The 17,478-nt window shown below is 39.2% G+C and overlaps 2 protein-coding genes across 4 annotated transcripts in view; one reads left to right on the top strand and one right to left on the bottom strand.

The window, feature by feature from the left end:
* GSS (glutathione synthetase) overlaps nt 1–4,466 on the top strand; it is a 41,037-nt gene extending 36,571 nt beyond the window's left edge. For both annotated transcript variants that reach the window (XM_083147601.1, XM_083147602.1), the window contains exon 13: nt 1,927–4,466. In XM_083147601.1, the coding sequence (XP_083003727.1) occupies nt 1,927–2,050 (124 nt within the window). In that variant the 3' untranslated portion in view covers nt 2,051–4,466. The remainder of the gene's footprint in view (nt 1–1,926) is intronic.
* Nucleotides 4,467–8,604: 4,138 nt separating this feature from the next.
* The window catches only part of ACSS2 (acyl-CoA synthetase short chain family member 2), a 56,253-nt gene continuing 47,379 nt past the window's right edge, over nt 8,605–17,478 (bottom strand). For both annotated transcript variants that reach the window (XM_083147599.1, XM_083147600.1), the window contains 6 exons: nt 16,571–16,651; nt 14,977–15,085; nt 14,098–14,166; nt 13,786–13,962; nt 12,974–13,048; nt 8,605–12,069 (listed from right to left, as the gene is read on the bottom strand). In XM_083147599.1, the coding sequence (XP_083003725.1) occupies nt 11,942–12,069; nt 12,974–13,048; nt 13,786–13,962; nt 14,098–14,166; nt 14,977–15,085; nt 16,571–16,651 (639 nt within the window). In that variant the 3' untranslated portion in view covers nt 8,605–11,941. The remainder of the gene's footprint in view (nt 12,070–12,973; nt 13,049–13,785; nt 13,963–14,097; nt 14,167–14,976; nt 15,086–16,570; nt 16,652–17,478) is intronic.

Raw genomic sequence — 17,478 nt, 5'->3', positions numbered from 1 at the left:
TATTGTCTGGCATGCTTTGGTGTGTGTTCGAATTGATCATTGGTGGGTTGACCATACATTTGGTTAATGGCCATGCCTAGGGTAGGATGGTAATGAAATAAGTTTTGGATGCTATGGCTACACTGGTGCAAGCTTTATAGTTAGCAAAGGATGTGCTATACACCCAGTCACCAGTCCTGCACAGGTGCCAGCAAATTCAGATACATAGGGCTGCAAGCTAGACTGTGCAGCTAGTGTCATTTGGGAGGTGATCTGAGTCCTCTTTTTGTTACTTGGGCCCATATGTTATAGCTTGCGAGTTACAGGATCTGACACAATTGTGGTGATTTAGCCTAAAGATTTAAAGGGCAATTGAAAACCTAAATCCAGGTTAGTTTACAAGATCTTGTGAATCATGCCAGTTCCTTGTTATCCAAGAAATCAGAGTGTATATTCACCTATAACAGTGGTTTTCGGTCCTCAGGACCCCACACCGTTCATGTTTTCCAGGTCACCCAACAGGTGCCCATTACTGACTGACATATTTTAAAAGAGCTAGAGGTAGAGTTAATTATTTCACTCGATTTTGTGAGACCTACAAAACATGCACTGTAACTTTTGAGGGAAAGGGGAAGGGGAAGATGGACCAGTGCACAGGTTGGTGTAGTAATGGATAAGTATGAGAAAAGATATGTCAAATTCCACAATAAATTATGATTATGAGAACAGAAGGTTCCCTCGCAGATCACAGATGTGGAGGTGCACCCTAGAGAGTAAGAATATATGGAAAGAAGAAGAAGGAACGACTCTCTTTTTTTGTTGGGGCACTCTTTAGTTTAGTGATTACATGTAGTAATCAGTAGGAAATGTAATAATTGGTTAATAGCTGTTGAGATATTAGGGAGAAAGAGGTATTAGCTCAGAAATAGGAAGTCTGATAGAAGAATGCTAGTTGCACAATGTAAGAAGGGGTGGAATGTCCCACCTCTGGGTGGGTTGTTGAGATTTAAAAATTAGCTTTTATTAATATCGAATAAAATGATTACTAGACAGACATATTAACAGACGTTTGGCACAAAACACTTAAACATATAGTACACTTTTTCAGTAACTCCTCGATGTCTGTGCCAATCGGGCACTGTGTCCTCTTGTGGTGTCTCCACTAAGGTTAATTGCGTATAATATCCCTAGTGGGATAGATGCCTCCTCTGAGATAGTTTGTGTAGGAGGTCCCAAAATGGTGGTTTGGCCCTGGTGGAAATAACCCTTCTTACATTGTGCAACTAGCATTCTTCTATCAGACTTCCTATTTCTGAGCTAATATTAGGGAGAAAGAGATATCTCAACAGCTATTAACCAATTATTACATTTCCTACTGATTACTACATGTAATCACTAAACTAAAGAGTGCCCCAACAAAAAAGAGAGTCGTTCCTTCTTCTTCTTTCCAAAACATGCACTGTGTAGTGTCCTGAGAACCAACTTGTTAAACCTGTGACCTATAATATAATATTTGGGCAGGCTGTTGCCGCTGATCCCGGTCCTCAGGACCCCACACCGTTCATGTTTTCCAGGTCACCCAACAGGTGCCCATTACTGACTGACTGACACATTTTAAAAGAGCTAGAGGTAGAGTTAATTATTTCACTCGATTTTGTGAGACCTACAAAACATGCACTGTGTAGTGTCCTGAGAACCAACTTTTTGAACCTGTGACCTATAATATAATATTTGGGCAGGCTGTTGCCGCTGATCCCTGGACATTTCATGGACTCCATGTGAGTTTTTCAATTTAAATTTTTTTTTTTTTTTTAACATATGTACTTGGCACTGCCCCTGTAGGAGGGCTACATTAGTTTTCTCTCCTAGTGTCTTATGTTATGGTGGTATATGATGTCTATGTATGTGCATATAAATAAAAAATGTAATCCGTTTTTCCTTTTTTAGGCAAGGTGAAAAGATGGTTCTCAATGAATGTGTAGGCCATCTTCTTAGGACAAAGGCAACAGAACATGCAGATGGTGGAGTGGCGGCAGGAGTAGCAGTCTTGGACAATCCTTACCTTGTATAATGGAGATCTTCATATAATCTGTAAAATTAGCTGTGCCTTACTTCCCATGCTGGACATTGGAGGAAATTCTACTGACTGTGGCCATAAACTACTGCGATGTATCGCAGCAGCGTATGGCCATCCAACATTCCTGGGCGGCAGGATCGCGTGCGGTCCTTTCACATGTGATGTATCGCATGCGACCTTGGTCGCCACCGCTGGGAGAGAGACAGAGTCTGAGGTTGAACTGGCAGCAGGTCCAACCTCCGGCTCAGGTCCGATGCACACGGGGTCATGCATCGGACCCATGGGGGGGGCCTCAATCACATCCGATTTAGGCTGATTTCTCAATCTGTCGGGATAAGGTGAAATCAGCCCAAATTGGACTAGTGTATGGGCACCTTTAAGTCTTACCTGCATCCAGCATTATAAAAGGCCCTCGCAGATATTTTAATATTTTCATTGTGGACGTCTTATTAGATATCCATATACTACTGCCAATGTACCAAAAAAAGTAGTAATAAAAAAAAAAAATAGTTCTCAAAGTACACAAGGTACTCACAAAGTGGCAACAAATTAAATAAATAAACTGTTAATAATAGGAATGCATGATGCCTGCAAAACCTTTGCATATTAGTGTCTGATGCCCTCAGTCTTCTATAAAAACAAAAAACTTAATATTCTAAAAATTGATATTTAAAGTGGAAGGAAACCACCAGCCACATAGCAACCCTTAGTGACTGAAGAACTCATCCCAGTGTACATTAAGAAACAATGGACCTTATTCTGGTTTGTTCACAAGGGGACTGGTGTTTGGCGTATGCGCAACATGTGCATACACTGGGTGCGTGGGGCTACGGCAAACAGACTGTTTGCTGGGTGTAAGCACCTAAGGCTGCAGACGTGGAGCAGTGGTGCATAGTTGCGCCAATGGGAACCCCCCAGCCTTTCATGGGCGTTCCCATGGTAATCGGGCCGTGACATCTGTGCTTGGGACGGACAGCTGAGATCACCGGCTGTCAGCTGCCCGCTCACTTCCTCCCGAGGGTGCACGCAAATCTGAGTGTCTCTAAGATATGCATGCATGTTCCACATCATTCGATGTGGGTGTTCACCTACGGGCTGCGAATGGATGTTTGTTAAACATCCATTCGCAAGCCATGTGTGCAAACACGTGCCACGTCCATACCACCATACGCAGGGCGTGTTCTAGTTGACTCGCAAGGGTGCGAATTTGCATCCAAGCGAATCAACCAGAATAACCCCCAATGTTTGGTCTTTGGCAATGTATATTCTGCTGCTGACCCTAGACTAATTACGGGTGTGTTCCACCTCTTTAAAATATTTTTTTACAGAATTTTAAAAAACGTTAAAAGATATTCTAATCTTAAAACTTTTTTTTTTCTTTTTCCCTGTATATTTTTGTGTAGGCAAATCGCAATTTCCTCAAAATTATTTATTAAACAATATTTACCATTCCTATCAATGGTGACATACATAATACCAGAAGTATAATTGAGTGAAAAGTTACTACAGGTTGAGTATCCCTTATCCAGATATCTGTTATCCAAATTATTCCGAAAAACATAAATTTCAGAAAGTGAAAAAAAAAAAAAAAATTCTTGCTAAAACCACTACTGGGGACATCTATAACAGCAATACTGAGGACATGATATGTAACTGGCACTACTGCAGACATTATATGTAACTGACACTACTGGGACATCTACAGCATAACAGCAATACTGAGGATATGATATGTAACTGGCACTACTGGGGATATGATATGTAACTGGCACTACTGGGGATATGATATGTAACTGGCACTAAATATCTGCAAGAAAATGACTAGCATTCAAATTCAGTGCCTGAGATAGTACATAAAATTTGTTTTAAGCCTTGTTTTATGCACAAATAAAATATATTTGTGTTTGTAAAACATAAATGCAACATACACCATTGAAATATAAAAATATTCTGAAATACGGAATTATTCATTATCCAAAATTCTTCTGGTCCCAAGACTTTTGGATAAGGGATACTCAACCTGTACTAATCTATGAATTCCCAATTGGTCATGGTTAGCGTAACACTTTGTGATACAAATAAATTACTGTCAATCACCGTTCTATTCCAATATTACAGGTCCGTCAGGATTTCAGCAAGTTTGCTGCTGTTGCATCTGATTCAGTCTTACAACTGAATTTATTATTTTTTTTTTCCTTTTTATATTTTGTGTGGAACGCACTGAAATCTTGCCAATTTGTTAGCATTATAACCTATTACATACCTCCTATGTATCTGTTAGTTCTAGATGGAGCAATTCAGTATTTTTCAGTAAGTTTTAATGTATCTGCAAATTTTTAGTACTGAAATCTGTAGGCTAAAAAGTGTGTGGGTTTTTTTTTTTTTTTTTTAAAAGCTGTTTAGTTGTATAAAATCATGATGTATTAAGAACTTTATCTGAAATATTGGCTTAAATACATTTCAGTGATTTTTTATATATATATATATATATATATATATATATATATATATATATATATATATATATATATTCATATTCAATGATGTAAATTTCTAATATATACTTGTATAGCAATGTGATTTAAGAAATAGATTTCAAATTACAACAAATTGTTATTTTTCTCAAGTCCCTTTTTGTTTAGGGGGGGGGGGGGGGGGTAGAGGAGGGAATTGATCCGTACAATTTGTCCAAAACTACCTCCGCTTTTCACACAAGTCCTAAACCTGGGGTAGCATACCCTGAAAGATGGCCCACCTCACCCATACCTTGCTGGAATATTCAGTTTTCCCGTTTCCTGCACAGCTTTTAAAACAAAAAGGTGTACTGCGACATATGTATCACCGTATGTGTGTTCAAGACAATTGAACATTGAAGTAATTATTAGGGTGGCAAAGACCTAGGGTCAAATGTAATAGGGTGAGAGATTTGCTAAGAAATCTCCAGTGGGTTTTTTTCTGTTTTTTTTTTTTCTCTTTTAAAGTGGCAATCATTTACCAGTTTGATTTTGCATTGTAAATGATTGCCACTTTAAAAAAATATATATGGAGATTTCTTACCATTTCTCTCACTTTCTGATTCTCTCATCCTATTCCATTTCACCCCTAGGGTTAGATGCCGTTGAACAGAGTAAGGAGAAAAAATAGAATATATATACTAAGAGGAGAGAGCACATGAGGAGAGAGGGTGCTGCTCATGAGATCTTACTATAAAATATCCATAATGAGACCATGTTCTATTGTGCTCTAAAGCCTGCATTTTCTGAGGATTCCTGTTGGATTGTAAAGCTGTTAAGAACACGATGAAAGATCCATATGCCTCACTTAAGGTGCATACACACTGGGAGTTTTTGCCCCGTGTGTATGCAGAGTGATGATGGGGAAAATTGCTGGGCTGAAAAGCGGCTGTTCCCAGGGTGGACAACTTTCCATAGCAGGGAGCTCTGGAAAGCCGTCCACCCCATCATTCATCTGCTGGCAATACCAGCAGATGAGCAGCAGCGGCCGGCGATGACGTGGGAGAGCAGCTCAATCAGCAAAACTTATCTGCTTTAAGCTCAAAGCCGTCCAGTGTATGGGTATTGAGTAAATGTATCTCTTGGAGTGGATAGTAATTTCTGTTTCATTTGTTTGTTTCATTACGAAAGCCAGCAGTAGTGAACTTAAGGTCCCCTTTCACGCTGTGATGCGTTATCGGGTGCATCATATCGCAATGCATGCGATTTGCGTGCGATGCGCAGGCAGTACAAAAAGTATGTGCAGCACATACTTTTTGTACTGTGCGATGCCCACGGGAGCGCGCATCGCATTGCACACTGCTATCACAGCATGTATGGAGACCTTTAGAGAGTCATCTTACTCACAAAATGTACAGGGATGTGTTATGCCAGTGGTTCCCAAACTGTGTGCCGTGGCTCCCAGGGGTGCCTCGGGACACTTGCAGGGGTGCCCCAGGTTGGTGGTCCAGGACTAAATCAAATTATTTATGATCAATAATTTATGGACAAAACCAGTGCTGTTGTCTGCCAATTTTAAAATATGTGTACCAAGGATCCTGCAAATCCTGCCCTTTGTCACATAACAGAATTTAAGAAGCACATATAAACACAATCTACTTAATTTTATATATTTTCGGGGGGGGCCTAGGGGTGCCCTGGAAAAATTCTGATACTCCTAGGGTGCCGTGATCAAAAAAGATTGGGAACCTCTGTGTTATGCAATAACCAGTTTCAATATCATTAAAGCAAAATACTTTGGTTTTCAGGTCTCTTTACATACTTTCTGACTCAAACATCTATTCTACACAATAGACTTACAGTTGTGGTAACTAACTGGTTCTCAAGACTCTTAAACAGTTTAGGATTTAAGGAAGATGACTGAGATTTGGCATGAATGTGAAAATGGTTTGGTAGTTCACGGTGTGGTTTGACTATTATGTTGTAAAATATTGATTTCTGATACTGTAAATGTGCTATCGGCAGGAGAAAAAAAGATGATTCTTAAAATGTTGTTTTAAAATATTTTGAGGTTCTCAACTAGTAAAAAAAAAAAAAAACTTAATTTGAAAAACCTCAAGGGTGAAATTTAATAGGATGAGAGATTTAGAAAGTGAGAGATTTATTAAAGCGGCAATCTTTCACACTGCAAAATCAAACTGGTTTTGCAGTGTAAATGATTGCCGCTTTAAAAAAAAACTGGAGGTTTCTTACCAAATGTCTCACTTTCTTAATCTCTCACCCTATTACATTTCACCCCAAGTGTCAAGATTTTTAGATTAAATACTACTTGTATTATATACACTCAAGTGTTGGTACACTTAAAGATTAGAGTGACCCAAAGATTACTTTGAGTCACACTATTGGGGTGGGCAAAGTGTCCTTCCAGCTGTTGTAGAACTACTTATCCAAGCATGCCCTGCCACAGTTTTAGTATGGCAGAGCTAGCATGGGCAAAGTCTGTCAGCGTCTTATACGGAGCTCATTCAGCGTATCACAAGGGAAACAAAAATAACTCCTGTATCCACCACCATTTCCATGCAGCAACATTCATGTTCTTCATGTCTCTGGCTGCAGCAGTCTGTTGTACTAGTTTGGAAAGCATTTTGACCAGAGGCGGATTTTCTACAAGCCAACCTTTGCACCGACCAAGGGCCAAGCAGGTCCCCAGGGGCCCTATAAAAGTATCCTGGCCATCTAAAATATTTCCAAAGGTGCATTGCAGACATCAAGCAGATCAAGTTCTAATGATGTTCTTTGTTAGGATGAAAAATGTGTGGGCATACAAAATGGTTTCATTAACTGAATGTGGGCAGTCAATTAACTTTAAATGTGACCTAGTTATTAAGCCTAGTTCCAAAAGACCTAGTGCCTGATTCAGATTTGTATGCAATTCTGATGTTCACATAACTGAGCACTTATCTGTAAACTACACGCAATCGCTAAGGTACTTTTTAATTGTTTAGGGCCCCATGGGGTCTAAATCTGTCTCGGCTCCAACCACGGAGACGGTAGCTTTTTATTTACATTTTTTACACAATCGGTTTCCCTTGAAACACAGCTTCTCCTAGATCAAAATATCTAGTCCTTATTTCAGAAGGAGTAATTAAGTTCTAGAGCAGCAATGATTTTATTTTCCAAACCCATCTAACTTGTCCAGTCACTAGCTGTGTACACATGCTTAGATTTTTCCCTGTTTTCAATTTGATTTTGCTTATAAAAGCAAAATCAAATCCACATCGAATGGTTTTTAGGACACTTTCGATCTGCATTTGATTCGTTGCACGCTACAGTTTTCTCAATCGAATAGAAAAATCTACTGTGCAGCCAAGGAAATCTCCAATTTGATCCAGTAAATCGAATGAGTACATTGTGAAATCGAAATCGAATGCAAAAGTACAGATCTAATGCCAAATCGAATGGGATGATCTAATGCCAGATCTAATAGAAAATCAAATCTAACATCAAATCTAAGCGTGTGTACAGGGCTACTGAAAGATTTGTTTTTGACCTACTCTAAACCAGAGGTTACTAAACTTGTTACGGGTAAACAGGTTCAAGGTAAAGTTGTTTATGTCTGTCCTTTTAAAAACATGAACTTCTTCAGTGCTGAGTATAGTGCCAGCGCCAGACAATATGTCTCCATCATTATAAAGAGGTGCAGAATAGAAAGGATACAATGTTGGAAATACTGTATTTAGATGATTATGTATTATTGATGTTTCAAAGTCAGGAAAGTTTAGAAATATTGCAATAATGATAATTTTACAGATAAATGAGTAGAATGCAAAAATGTACATTTAATTATTTTGGTCTAGTTTTAGTTTATATAACCCTACAAATACTCCTTAGTGTGCGGTCTCAAAAAAGTATAAAATTCACTGAGAAAAACGAACATAAAAAGAAATAACAACACTTACAGGTCTGGTCACAGAACTAGATATCCCTGGTTTCAGTATTAACTGGTTAAGCTACAACGAAACATTTTTTTTTACATGAAAGCCCATCGCATTAATATTCAGACACTTTAATCTGTCCTTAACATATCTATAGTCATACAAATTAATGCATTTTATTCTGTTTTATTAAAATATTACTATTTTAATTGGTTACAAATCAAATGACTAATTGTGACAATGGAATTGCACATAGGAAAACATTTCTTTTAAAAGGCATATACTTAAACAGTTGAAGTGATACGCTGATAGGGTTTGTCCTGATACTGTTCCCTGTGAAGTGCAGGATGAGTTGGCTAATATTTAGTAGTTGGATACTCCTCCTACAAGTGGTGAACCCGTGAGGACCAACAAGAAGCCACAAGTCCTCTAATTACAACTTCCTCTTGTCTTATGACATCAACAGGCACCTGCCGCTGGCAATACAGGCTGCTTTTGGCAACCAATTTTCAAACTCATCCTCCAGTAGTTCCCAGGATGATCACTACCTTTAAAATAATGCAGCCCTCGGACGTATAACTCTTATTTCTATCAACATAATTCCATCCACTAGATTAGGACTGGTCAACCTGTGACTCTCCAGATGTTGCGAAAACTACAAGTCCCAGCATGCCCTGCCACCAGTTTTGCCTTCCTTAATAACAATACTGTGGCAGGGCATGCTGGGTTGTGTAGTTTAATAGCATCTATAGAACCACAGACTGGCCAGACATGCACTAAACCAGTGGGTCCCAATGCTGGTCCTCAAGTACCCCCAACAGTGTACGTTTTCCAGGTCTCCACACAGAATCACAAGTGATATAATTAATTCCACCTGAATAATGAGTGCACCTGTCCACCTGCCGGGTGACTTGGAAAATGTGTACTGTTGGGGGTACTTAAGGACCAGGTTTGGGAACCACTGCACTCAACCATACAAAAATAACTTTGCTATAAAAGGCTCAACATTAAAAAATGTATTACTAAATAAAAAATGAATAATGCTCTTTGCAACGATGATTACATATCAATGGATGTACATACTGTACTGCTACAAATTGTACAGGAGTCTAGACCTGGATAAAATGGCATGTAGCGTCCCACAATTTCACCATGCATAAGAGCATTGATGCAAACATATAATATGGCTCCAAAACTACTCGCTACAATAAAATACTCTCCTTTTATACTAAGGAAATGCCCATTTTTATATTTCAATTTGTATGTTCAGATTGAAAAATTCTAGAAAGAACTTACTGGTTAGAATAAAAATTATGATTTATAACAGTCCCCAAAACATAAATAACCATCTACTTAGACAAACTTGCACCCATTAATAGCATTTTAACCGTCACTATATTACAAAGGGTCACATCCACAAGAGTTTCATAAAACACATTTGTGGTGTCATTTTATACAAAGCCGCAATTTGCTGTTCAGAACCATCTGAAAGCAGTGTTTTATATGTCTACATTCTTGTAGTATTAATAAATTACTCCAAAAAGCTGATCCTCAAATGTTGGTGTTTTTGCATCATTGACAGGTATTCATGCAATTATAAAACACTGACTAGATTGTTAAGAAATGGAGCACTGATCATTCCGTGTGTATACCCGTGTATCACTATCGCCTGCAGGGAAGGACCATGCTTGCACTGTCTTTCCTGCTAGATTACGGAGCTTTGCCTATAAACAATAGGCAAAGCTCCACTCCGCACGATCGCTCGATGTGCTGAGCGATTGTGCTTAAGGCCATCACTCAGCACCGAGGCAGCAGTCACCCTGTGTGTATGCTGCCTAACTCTCTGCACCTGTTACATCTGCCCCACCTACAGTGCACAAGGTTTTGCCCATTTTAAGAACACATTTGTCTTGTGATCAGGTCTGAATTAGACCCATTGTTTCCCAAAAGCAGAGAAGAGAAGTGTGCCTTGATAAGCAGCTGAACCAGATCAAGTCCATAGTGTTCTATGGTACAAGCGCCTTGAGTCCTGTTGGAGAAAGTTTGCTATATAAATTAAACTTACTTACTAACATGGAGTAATATATATGAACCACTATTTAGTAGAATGCAACCTATGTTTTCATTGGGAACCTGAAGAATTACTGGTCATGAAGTTCCTGCTGTGTGAATAACTGTTCCCACAGATACTAATTAAGGTCACGTTATTCTTTCCAGCTTCCCAGGTTTCCTCTAAAAATGTGCTGGAGTGCTATGTCTGGGTTACATCGTGGTGCTTTTGTTTTTATTTCAACATCTTGAAATAAAGGTAAATATATAAAGATAAACAAACCAAGAGAGGTTTTAAGCATAATTCTTTACCAGATTCAAGTTCTAGCCACAGTTATGTTTGAATGGACAATGACTGCTGCCTAATGCAGGGTACACACGGTGAGATTTCCAATATTTTTCTATTCGATTTTGCATATAGAAGCAAAATTGAATAAAAAAAAAAAATCAAATGGTTTTTACACATTCGATGCAGATTCGATCCCGATGCAGGTTCACGCTTAGTGCAAATGGAAAAGAAAAATAGTCTTGCCAAGCAAGACTATATATTTGAAATTGAATGCCAGATTGAACTGTGTGTACCCACTAGAAGGGATCAATGATTTTTCTGTATTTGTCAAGTAGTACACAAGCACTTAGAACATAATACACACTTGAACTAGATCTAAGAATTTGGGGGGTATTGAATGTGAGTGTCACGGCAGTTGAGCTTGCTCGACCGCCGTGACCCAGTCCTGTTCTCGGTCAGCTCGACCAAGAACATGCAAGCTGGATTCAATGTCCCACCTGCCGGGGAGCAAGAGGGGGCGTGGCCGTGAGTTGGGGCCAGTAAGAGCCAAGCTGCAGCCGGCAGCTCGTCACTTCCTGGCCGTTCTCGGCAGAACTAGCCCGACAGCTTGTGATGTCGGGCTCATTCTGCCGAGATACCCTGCTCAATGCGGTCGGGGAAAACAGCATTGAATAGGGCCCGGCAAGAAGCTCGCCGGTGATTGAATATCCCCCTAAGCTTTAAAGGAAAGACAGACATTTTCTATATAGCAGAATCATCAGTTGTGAGGGCACTGGGACCTGCTGAAATTACAATGTAAACATATTTCCATGATTTTTGCTCATATTGTTTAAGTCTACATTTTTTTCTGTGCATTACTGACAGACTAGTTATCCTGATTAAGTAGTTTGCCAGTTATACCAGTTCAGCACCTCAATTTCTTATGTTTTACAATAGGTTACAGAAACCACAACAATTATTTTTTTTACCCAGTGTAATAAAAGTCATAAAAGTCACAACAAACAACAAAGACACAATCCACACAATATATATATACACAGTAACCCTTCTTGTCAACGGCAAAGGATTATATGGCTGCATAATCTGGCGGTGCTTTTATCCCGTTCACAGTGAACATTAGATCCCTGTTCGTCAGACACCAGCGGTTTCAGTTTTATGCCTAGAGACCGGTCTGACACCGGTTAGCAAATAGCTGATGTATGACTGTTGTGTCTGCAAGCGTTGAAATGTCTCCTAGTTCTCTATCATTTTTGGCAATTTTTCTTAATACTCGTCTCATGATTTTACCTGTAGAGATGGTGAGAGAAAGATAAGTGTATTAATACAGGTTTCCAACCATAATCCAAAGAAACATATCACCTCTTCAGATAAGCAGTGGGTTTGGCAATAGCAAGGTGAGGAATGGTTAATGTGAGCTATGGGTAGAATGAAGTCTTTGTGAAGATAAAGAGGGTTTCTTAGTAGTTCAGTAAAAAAGAAATAAAGTTACCGCCTAGACTGTGTGTGTCTAGACCCCAATATACTAGGCAATTCACCTGCAATTTTGGCTCCAGTATCATTTACTAAGGGGTAAATTTACTAAAGGTGCCCACACACAGTGCAACGTGCTCCATGTATTTTGAACTAGATCGCATCTACTTCAAAACGCATGCTATTCGATACAACAGTGTGCTTTGTGAACCAGATGTGATGCAATCTAGTTTAAAAAGAATGTGCTGCACATACTCTTTGTACTTTGCGATGTGATGTGCACGGGAGCGTGTATCGCCTCACAAGCCCACAACGCACTGTGTATGGCACCTTAAGATGGGAGTTCTACTGAAGATGGAATATTTCCTATAGCAACCATTCAGAATCTACTTATTTATTTAGCACCTTCTAGAAGATAATAGATAAAACCTTATTGGTTGCCCATAGCAACATCCCATCTTCAATAGGACTCCAATCTTTGAAAATAAACTACTGAGGCTTTGTACTGGACAGTACAGATTAGGTAATGGTTAGCATTATATTCCTACCAAACTGTGTGAAGTTTGTATATACTCCCCATGCTTGTGTAAATTTCTTCCGGGCACTCCACACAGTTTGGTGGGAAATTAACCATGACCTCATGTGCCTATAAGCAGATGGATTACAGGACTGTATTTTATATACAACGTTTTGTAGTAATAAATAAATAAGTAATTTTTACCGGAGCGTGTCTTTGGCAAGCCAGGGGCATCCTGGATATAATCTGGAGTGGCAATTGGTCCAATTTTTTCTCTAACTGTTAACATATGATTGAATAATTAGTTTGCACAGAGTTGAAATAGAGAGAAACATCAAAATATACTGCAGACAATTCTGCCACACCGAACCGATTATGGTATAAATCATAGACAGACTCATCATAGACAGTCATATGGTCGACCACTAATGGTCTACAGTCACAAGGTTGACAGGGTCTAAAGGTCGACAAATAAAAGGTCAACTGACAAAAGGTCGACATGGAAAAATGTCGACATGAGTTTTTACTGTTATTAGGGTGTCTATGTCGACATGGACACTGTCTAAGTGCACTGCGTCCCCTCGCATGATTCCCCATCCTTCGGGCTTGGTGCCTCGCTGAGCTCGGCACACTTTTATTCTCCCTCCACGCCCTAGTGGATGGTAGGGCATGAAATACCGTCTGTCGGCACATGTCGGCTGAAAATTTTGTACAAAATTGCATGTCTACCTTTTCCATGTCGACCTTTAGACCCTGTCAACCTATTGTGTGTTGACCTTTAAACCCGGTCGCCCTTTTGACTGGCTACCTTTTGACCCCTTTGACATTTTGACTGTCGACCAATAGTGGTTGACCATATGACTGTACCCACCTAACCATCCCAAAATGCAACAATACGTAATATTTCAATTATATTATATCTACATATAATTTGCTTGTACTTCTGGAAACTACACTAAAATATACCAATAATTACACAATAGTTCTAAAAAGAAAACATAACCAATTGGAGGTACCTAGTTTCTTCAGTTGATCGGTTAGTGTTTTGGTGAATTCGTGTCCATCCCGCAGTGTAACAAAGCAATACAGACATTCCCCTTTTACTGGGTGTGGATGGCTGACCGCAGCAGCTTCTGCTACAGAAGAGTGTTCAACAAGTGCAGATTCCACCTCTGCTGTGCTTAGCAAGTGACCTGGATGGTGAATGATGGAGGGTCGAGTCATTGAGGAATAACAAACAGTAATAAGGAGCACAGTGATCGATCACACGACTCAGCAGTCATAAATTGTAGTAAATTAAAGCTTTCAACAGGAGAATGGTTTCGTACCTGATACATTAAGCATGTCATCAATTCGCCCTGTAATCCAGTAGTAGCCATCTTTGTCTCTTTTACAGCCTAAAATAACAATAGTTAGAGAAGCATGAAGCTGATATGTAACTACTACACAATAAACAGATTTGATTTGTATGTTCACATGGTTCTTCAAGATGTCCACCATGCTGCAAATTTGCCACCTCAAGCACATTTTGGCTGTGAGTTGGAAAAATAATGCTTAGCAGATGCTAAGTACATATAAAATAAGAACCATCCAGAACACACTGATTTACATAACCATAAATAAACCAACCACCCAATAGTACTACTACTACTGTACATCTAGCTGAAAATATATATTTTGAAGTGGGAAGTAGACCACTAAAATAATTTCGGAGGATGATTGGGACAGGATTCTAATTACCTAAATGTATCTCCCACTCTGAGCACTTTTATAAATCACTGCACCACATATATTGGACACCAATTGTACTTCATTACATGTGTCCATCACAATGAAATCTATGCTGGAGCAACTAGGCTTCCTTTTACATTTAACTATATTATATCAATAGATATCTTTCATTTTACATCCCCCAATCATGCCAGACCTGGTGTTACCTCTATATCATTTGTATCATGAAGACTTGCTTAAGGATGGACACATTCTCATAGCCACAAAATTTTGATAGCTCAGAACTGTCGATCCCCATGTCCCCGCTATTATCCAAACTGAATGAAATGTTCACAGCCACTATGAATATAAACTGCAGTAGCTTTGTAGTCTCCCTCGACCTCTAACCCCTTGATTTGCTGGTTTGACTATTGGACAACTAGACCACAGCTATAATTTACCATGCTTTCTTTCATGCTTGAAAGACTATAACTTACCATCTCCTGTCACATAATATCCAGGGAACTTCTTGAAGTAGGTGCTCTGAAACCTGTCATGGTTCCCATATACTGTGCGCATGAGTGCAGGCCAGGGTTGTTTAAATACCTTTAGAAGACACATGCGTAAGTGTATATTTTGTACTATCAAAATATTTTGGTTTTCTTTTCTTGACCACAACAAAATAAAACATTATCCATATGCCGTAGTGAAAAGTCACTTGTGGGCAGTTCCATAAATATATGACCATGGAGCCAAAAACATAAAAGTCAACAAGAACAAGATGTCATTATTAATCTCCTACCCAGTCCAGAGGGGAAAGGCTATGCACAGCATGGTTGGTGCAGGGTCAGCTTCAGGAATAATTTTCCTTAGACAGAATTTGCCTTTGTAAGTGAACCAGAATAACCCCCAAAATGTATATACAATTTTAAACATCGATTTTAATGCAATAATTTACTGTACTTACACATACGCAACCAATGAACAATATACGAGTGTAAGACAGCTTTGCTTTTAACTATGCAATTTCCACTATGTGATCAATGAATAATTCTGATGCAATGCCATATGGAGCACATGTGTATTTATGCGTTGTACCATTACTGGTGGCAACCAATATACCAAGCTTGCTGGAATATCTGATGGAAACAAATACACTGAGTGATAATAATATATACTGAGCTGGGGCATATCTGGTAGCAACCAATACACTTAGTTGGGGCACAATCAATGGTAATTAGACATCCCTTTGTGCCAAATATACATAGAAGTCCCTCTCTTTTGTCAATGTAGAAACTCCTTTGGTCTATGGCAGTTCCATGCAATATGTGGAACTGAGCTCTATAAGCCCATAATTGAATTCCACATCTAGTCGTGTGTACACACCTTATGACTAAACTGTTGTACTAGAAGAATGTCTCTAGGGTTGGTTTGTCACCCATGCAGCATAATCTCCTTCCCATTCACCAAGATAAGGATGCGCCCTACTCATACAATGGGGTGTATTCAATGCGGCCGGTGAGGGGGTTAAACGGTGGGGATCGCTGAAAACAATCGATCCTCTGTGTTTAACCTCCGCGCCAGCCGCTCACCCTATTCAACGTTTCCGGGGAATCCTTGGTGTCAGAGGACGACGAGGATTCCCCCAAACAGCGAGGCTCACGGCTAATGCAAGGAGCCCGCTGCATTTAGCCATGAGTCTCGCTATTTTAGCAGCCACATACGCCGCTTCCCCCTTGCTCCAAAAACGGAGCAAAGAGGAAACAGTGTATGCAATGGGGTCAGTTGAATACTGACCGTGCTCACTGTCATAGCTCGCCCCCAGCATTGAATACTGCCCAATACCTCCATCCTCTATGTCAGAGTAAATCCATCTACCCATCACAAGCTAGAGCTCCTCCTGACATGCCTAGTATTTGTTTGCAGAAGAGGTAGAAAAGGGGAGCATGTCAGCAAATACTTAAGAACTCCTGTATTGCAGTGTGAAAGTAGAACATACTAAGTTGCATACATAACTATACATCACATACAAGTATATACACATTATTCATGCATAAAACAGCATGATCTGGGTCAACACATTTTACTTACCAGGTAGCCTTCAGCTTCTCCCTCCAGCTCCTCCCCAGACTCGTCTAAGATTGCAGGAACTACTCCGAAAAATGGAAAAGTCTTAAAAAGAAACAGAAATGCCAAAACTTATATAGGAATAAAGAGCCTGGTATGTGAAATGACAATATGGTAGTAGTAGGAGCTATTTTCATTCCCATTTAGTAGATGTTTGCCATAACTGTCTATCAAAAACTATATTTCCTCACGGGAATACAGACTTGCATACATATTTGTTAAAAACATAATTTTATCTGCATTTACCCTTAAAAACACATTTTTACATAATGTAAGTGCTTACACAGTAGAAGATTTATCAAGAGATAAAGTGGCAGAGATAAAGTACCAACCAAGCAGTTCCTATCATATTTCAAACAGTCAGTAAAATGAGAGGTAGAATCTGATTGGTTAGTATTGTATCCCACTACAAGCTCTGGTAAATCTCCTCTTACATTAACAGCAGAAAGCCTGAAGACCAAGATAGTCAGGTGAGTGGCTCTGGGTACTGTGAGTCAAAACATAGATCCATAATTGTACTACAAATTCTATTAGGCAAGTCTCCTTCACTGTATACCATTGCAGAAATATAAGTGGATGCCTTCCATTACTTATTGCACCCAATTTTAGCTAAATGAATACTTTCCCAGAAAGTTTATAATCTAGAATTCTTTATTTTCAACTTCAACAATCTCATTAACTGATCTAAGTAGAATATTCTTCCCAAAGATTTCCCTATAAATACATACAGTAATATACAATTGTGGATTAGGAGCTTTACATATTTAGGAATTGTAATGGTGATAAATTTCTTCTCTAATAAACTGTTATAAATGCAGTAAGTTCCTAAAGTCAAACACTTTAGACAGTTACATTGCGCTGCAAAATATCAG

The sequence above is a fragment of the Crinia signifera genome, chromosome 6 (assembly GCF_055691185.1).
Source record: "Crinia signifera chromosome 6, ASM5569118v1, whole genome shotgun sequence".
NCBI classification, from domain to species: domain Eukaryota; kingdom Metazoa; phylum Chordata; class Amphibia; order Anura; family Myobatrachidae; genus Crinia; species Crinia signifera.
Note: the sequence above shows the minus strand (reverse complement) of the source record. Positions and strands in the feature narration are given on the sequence as shown.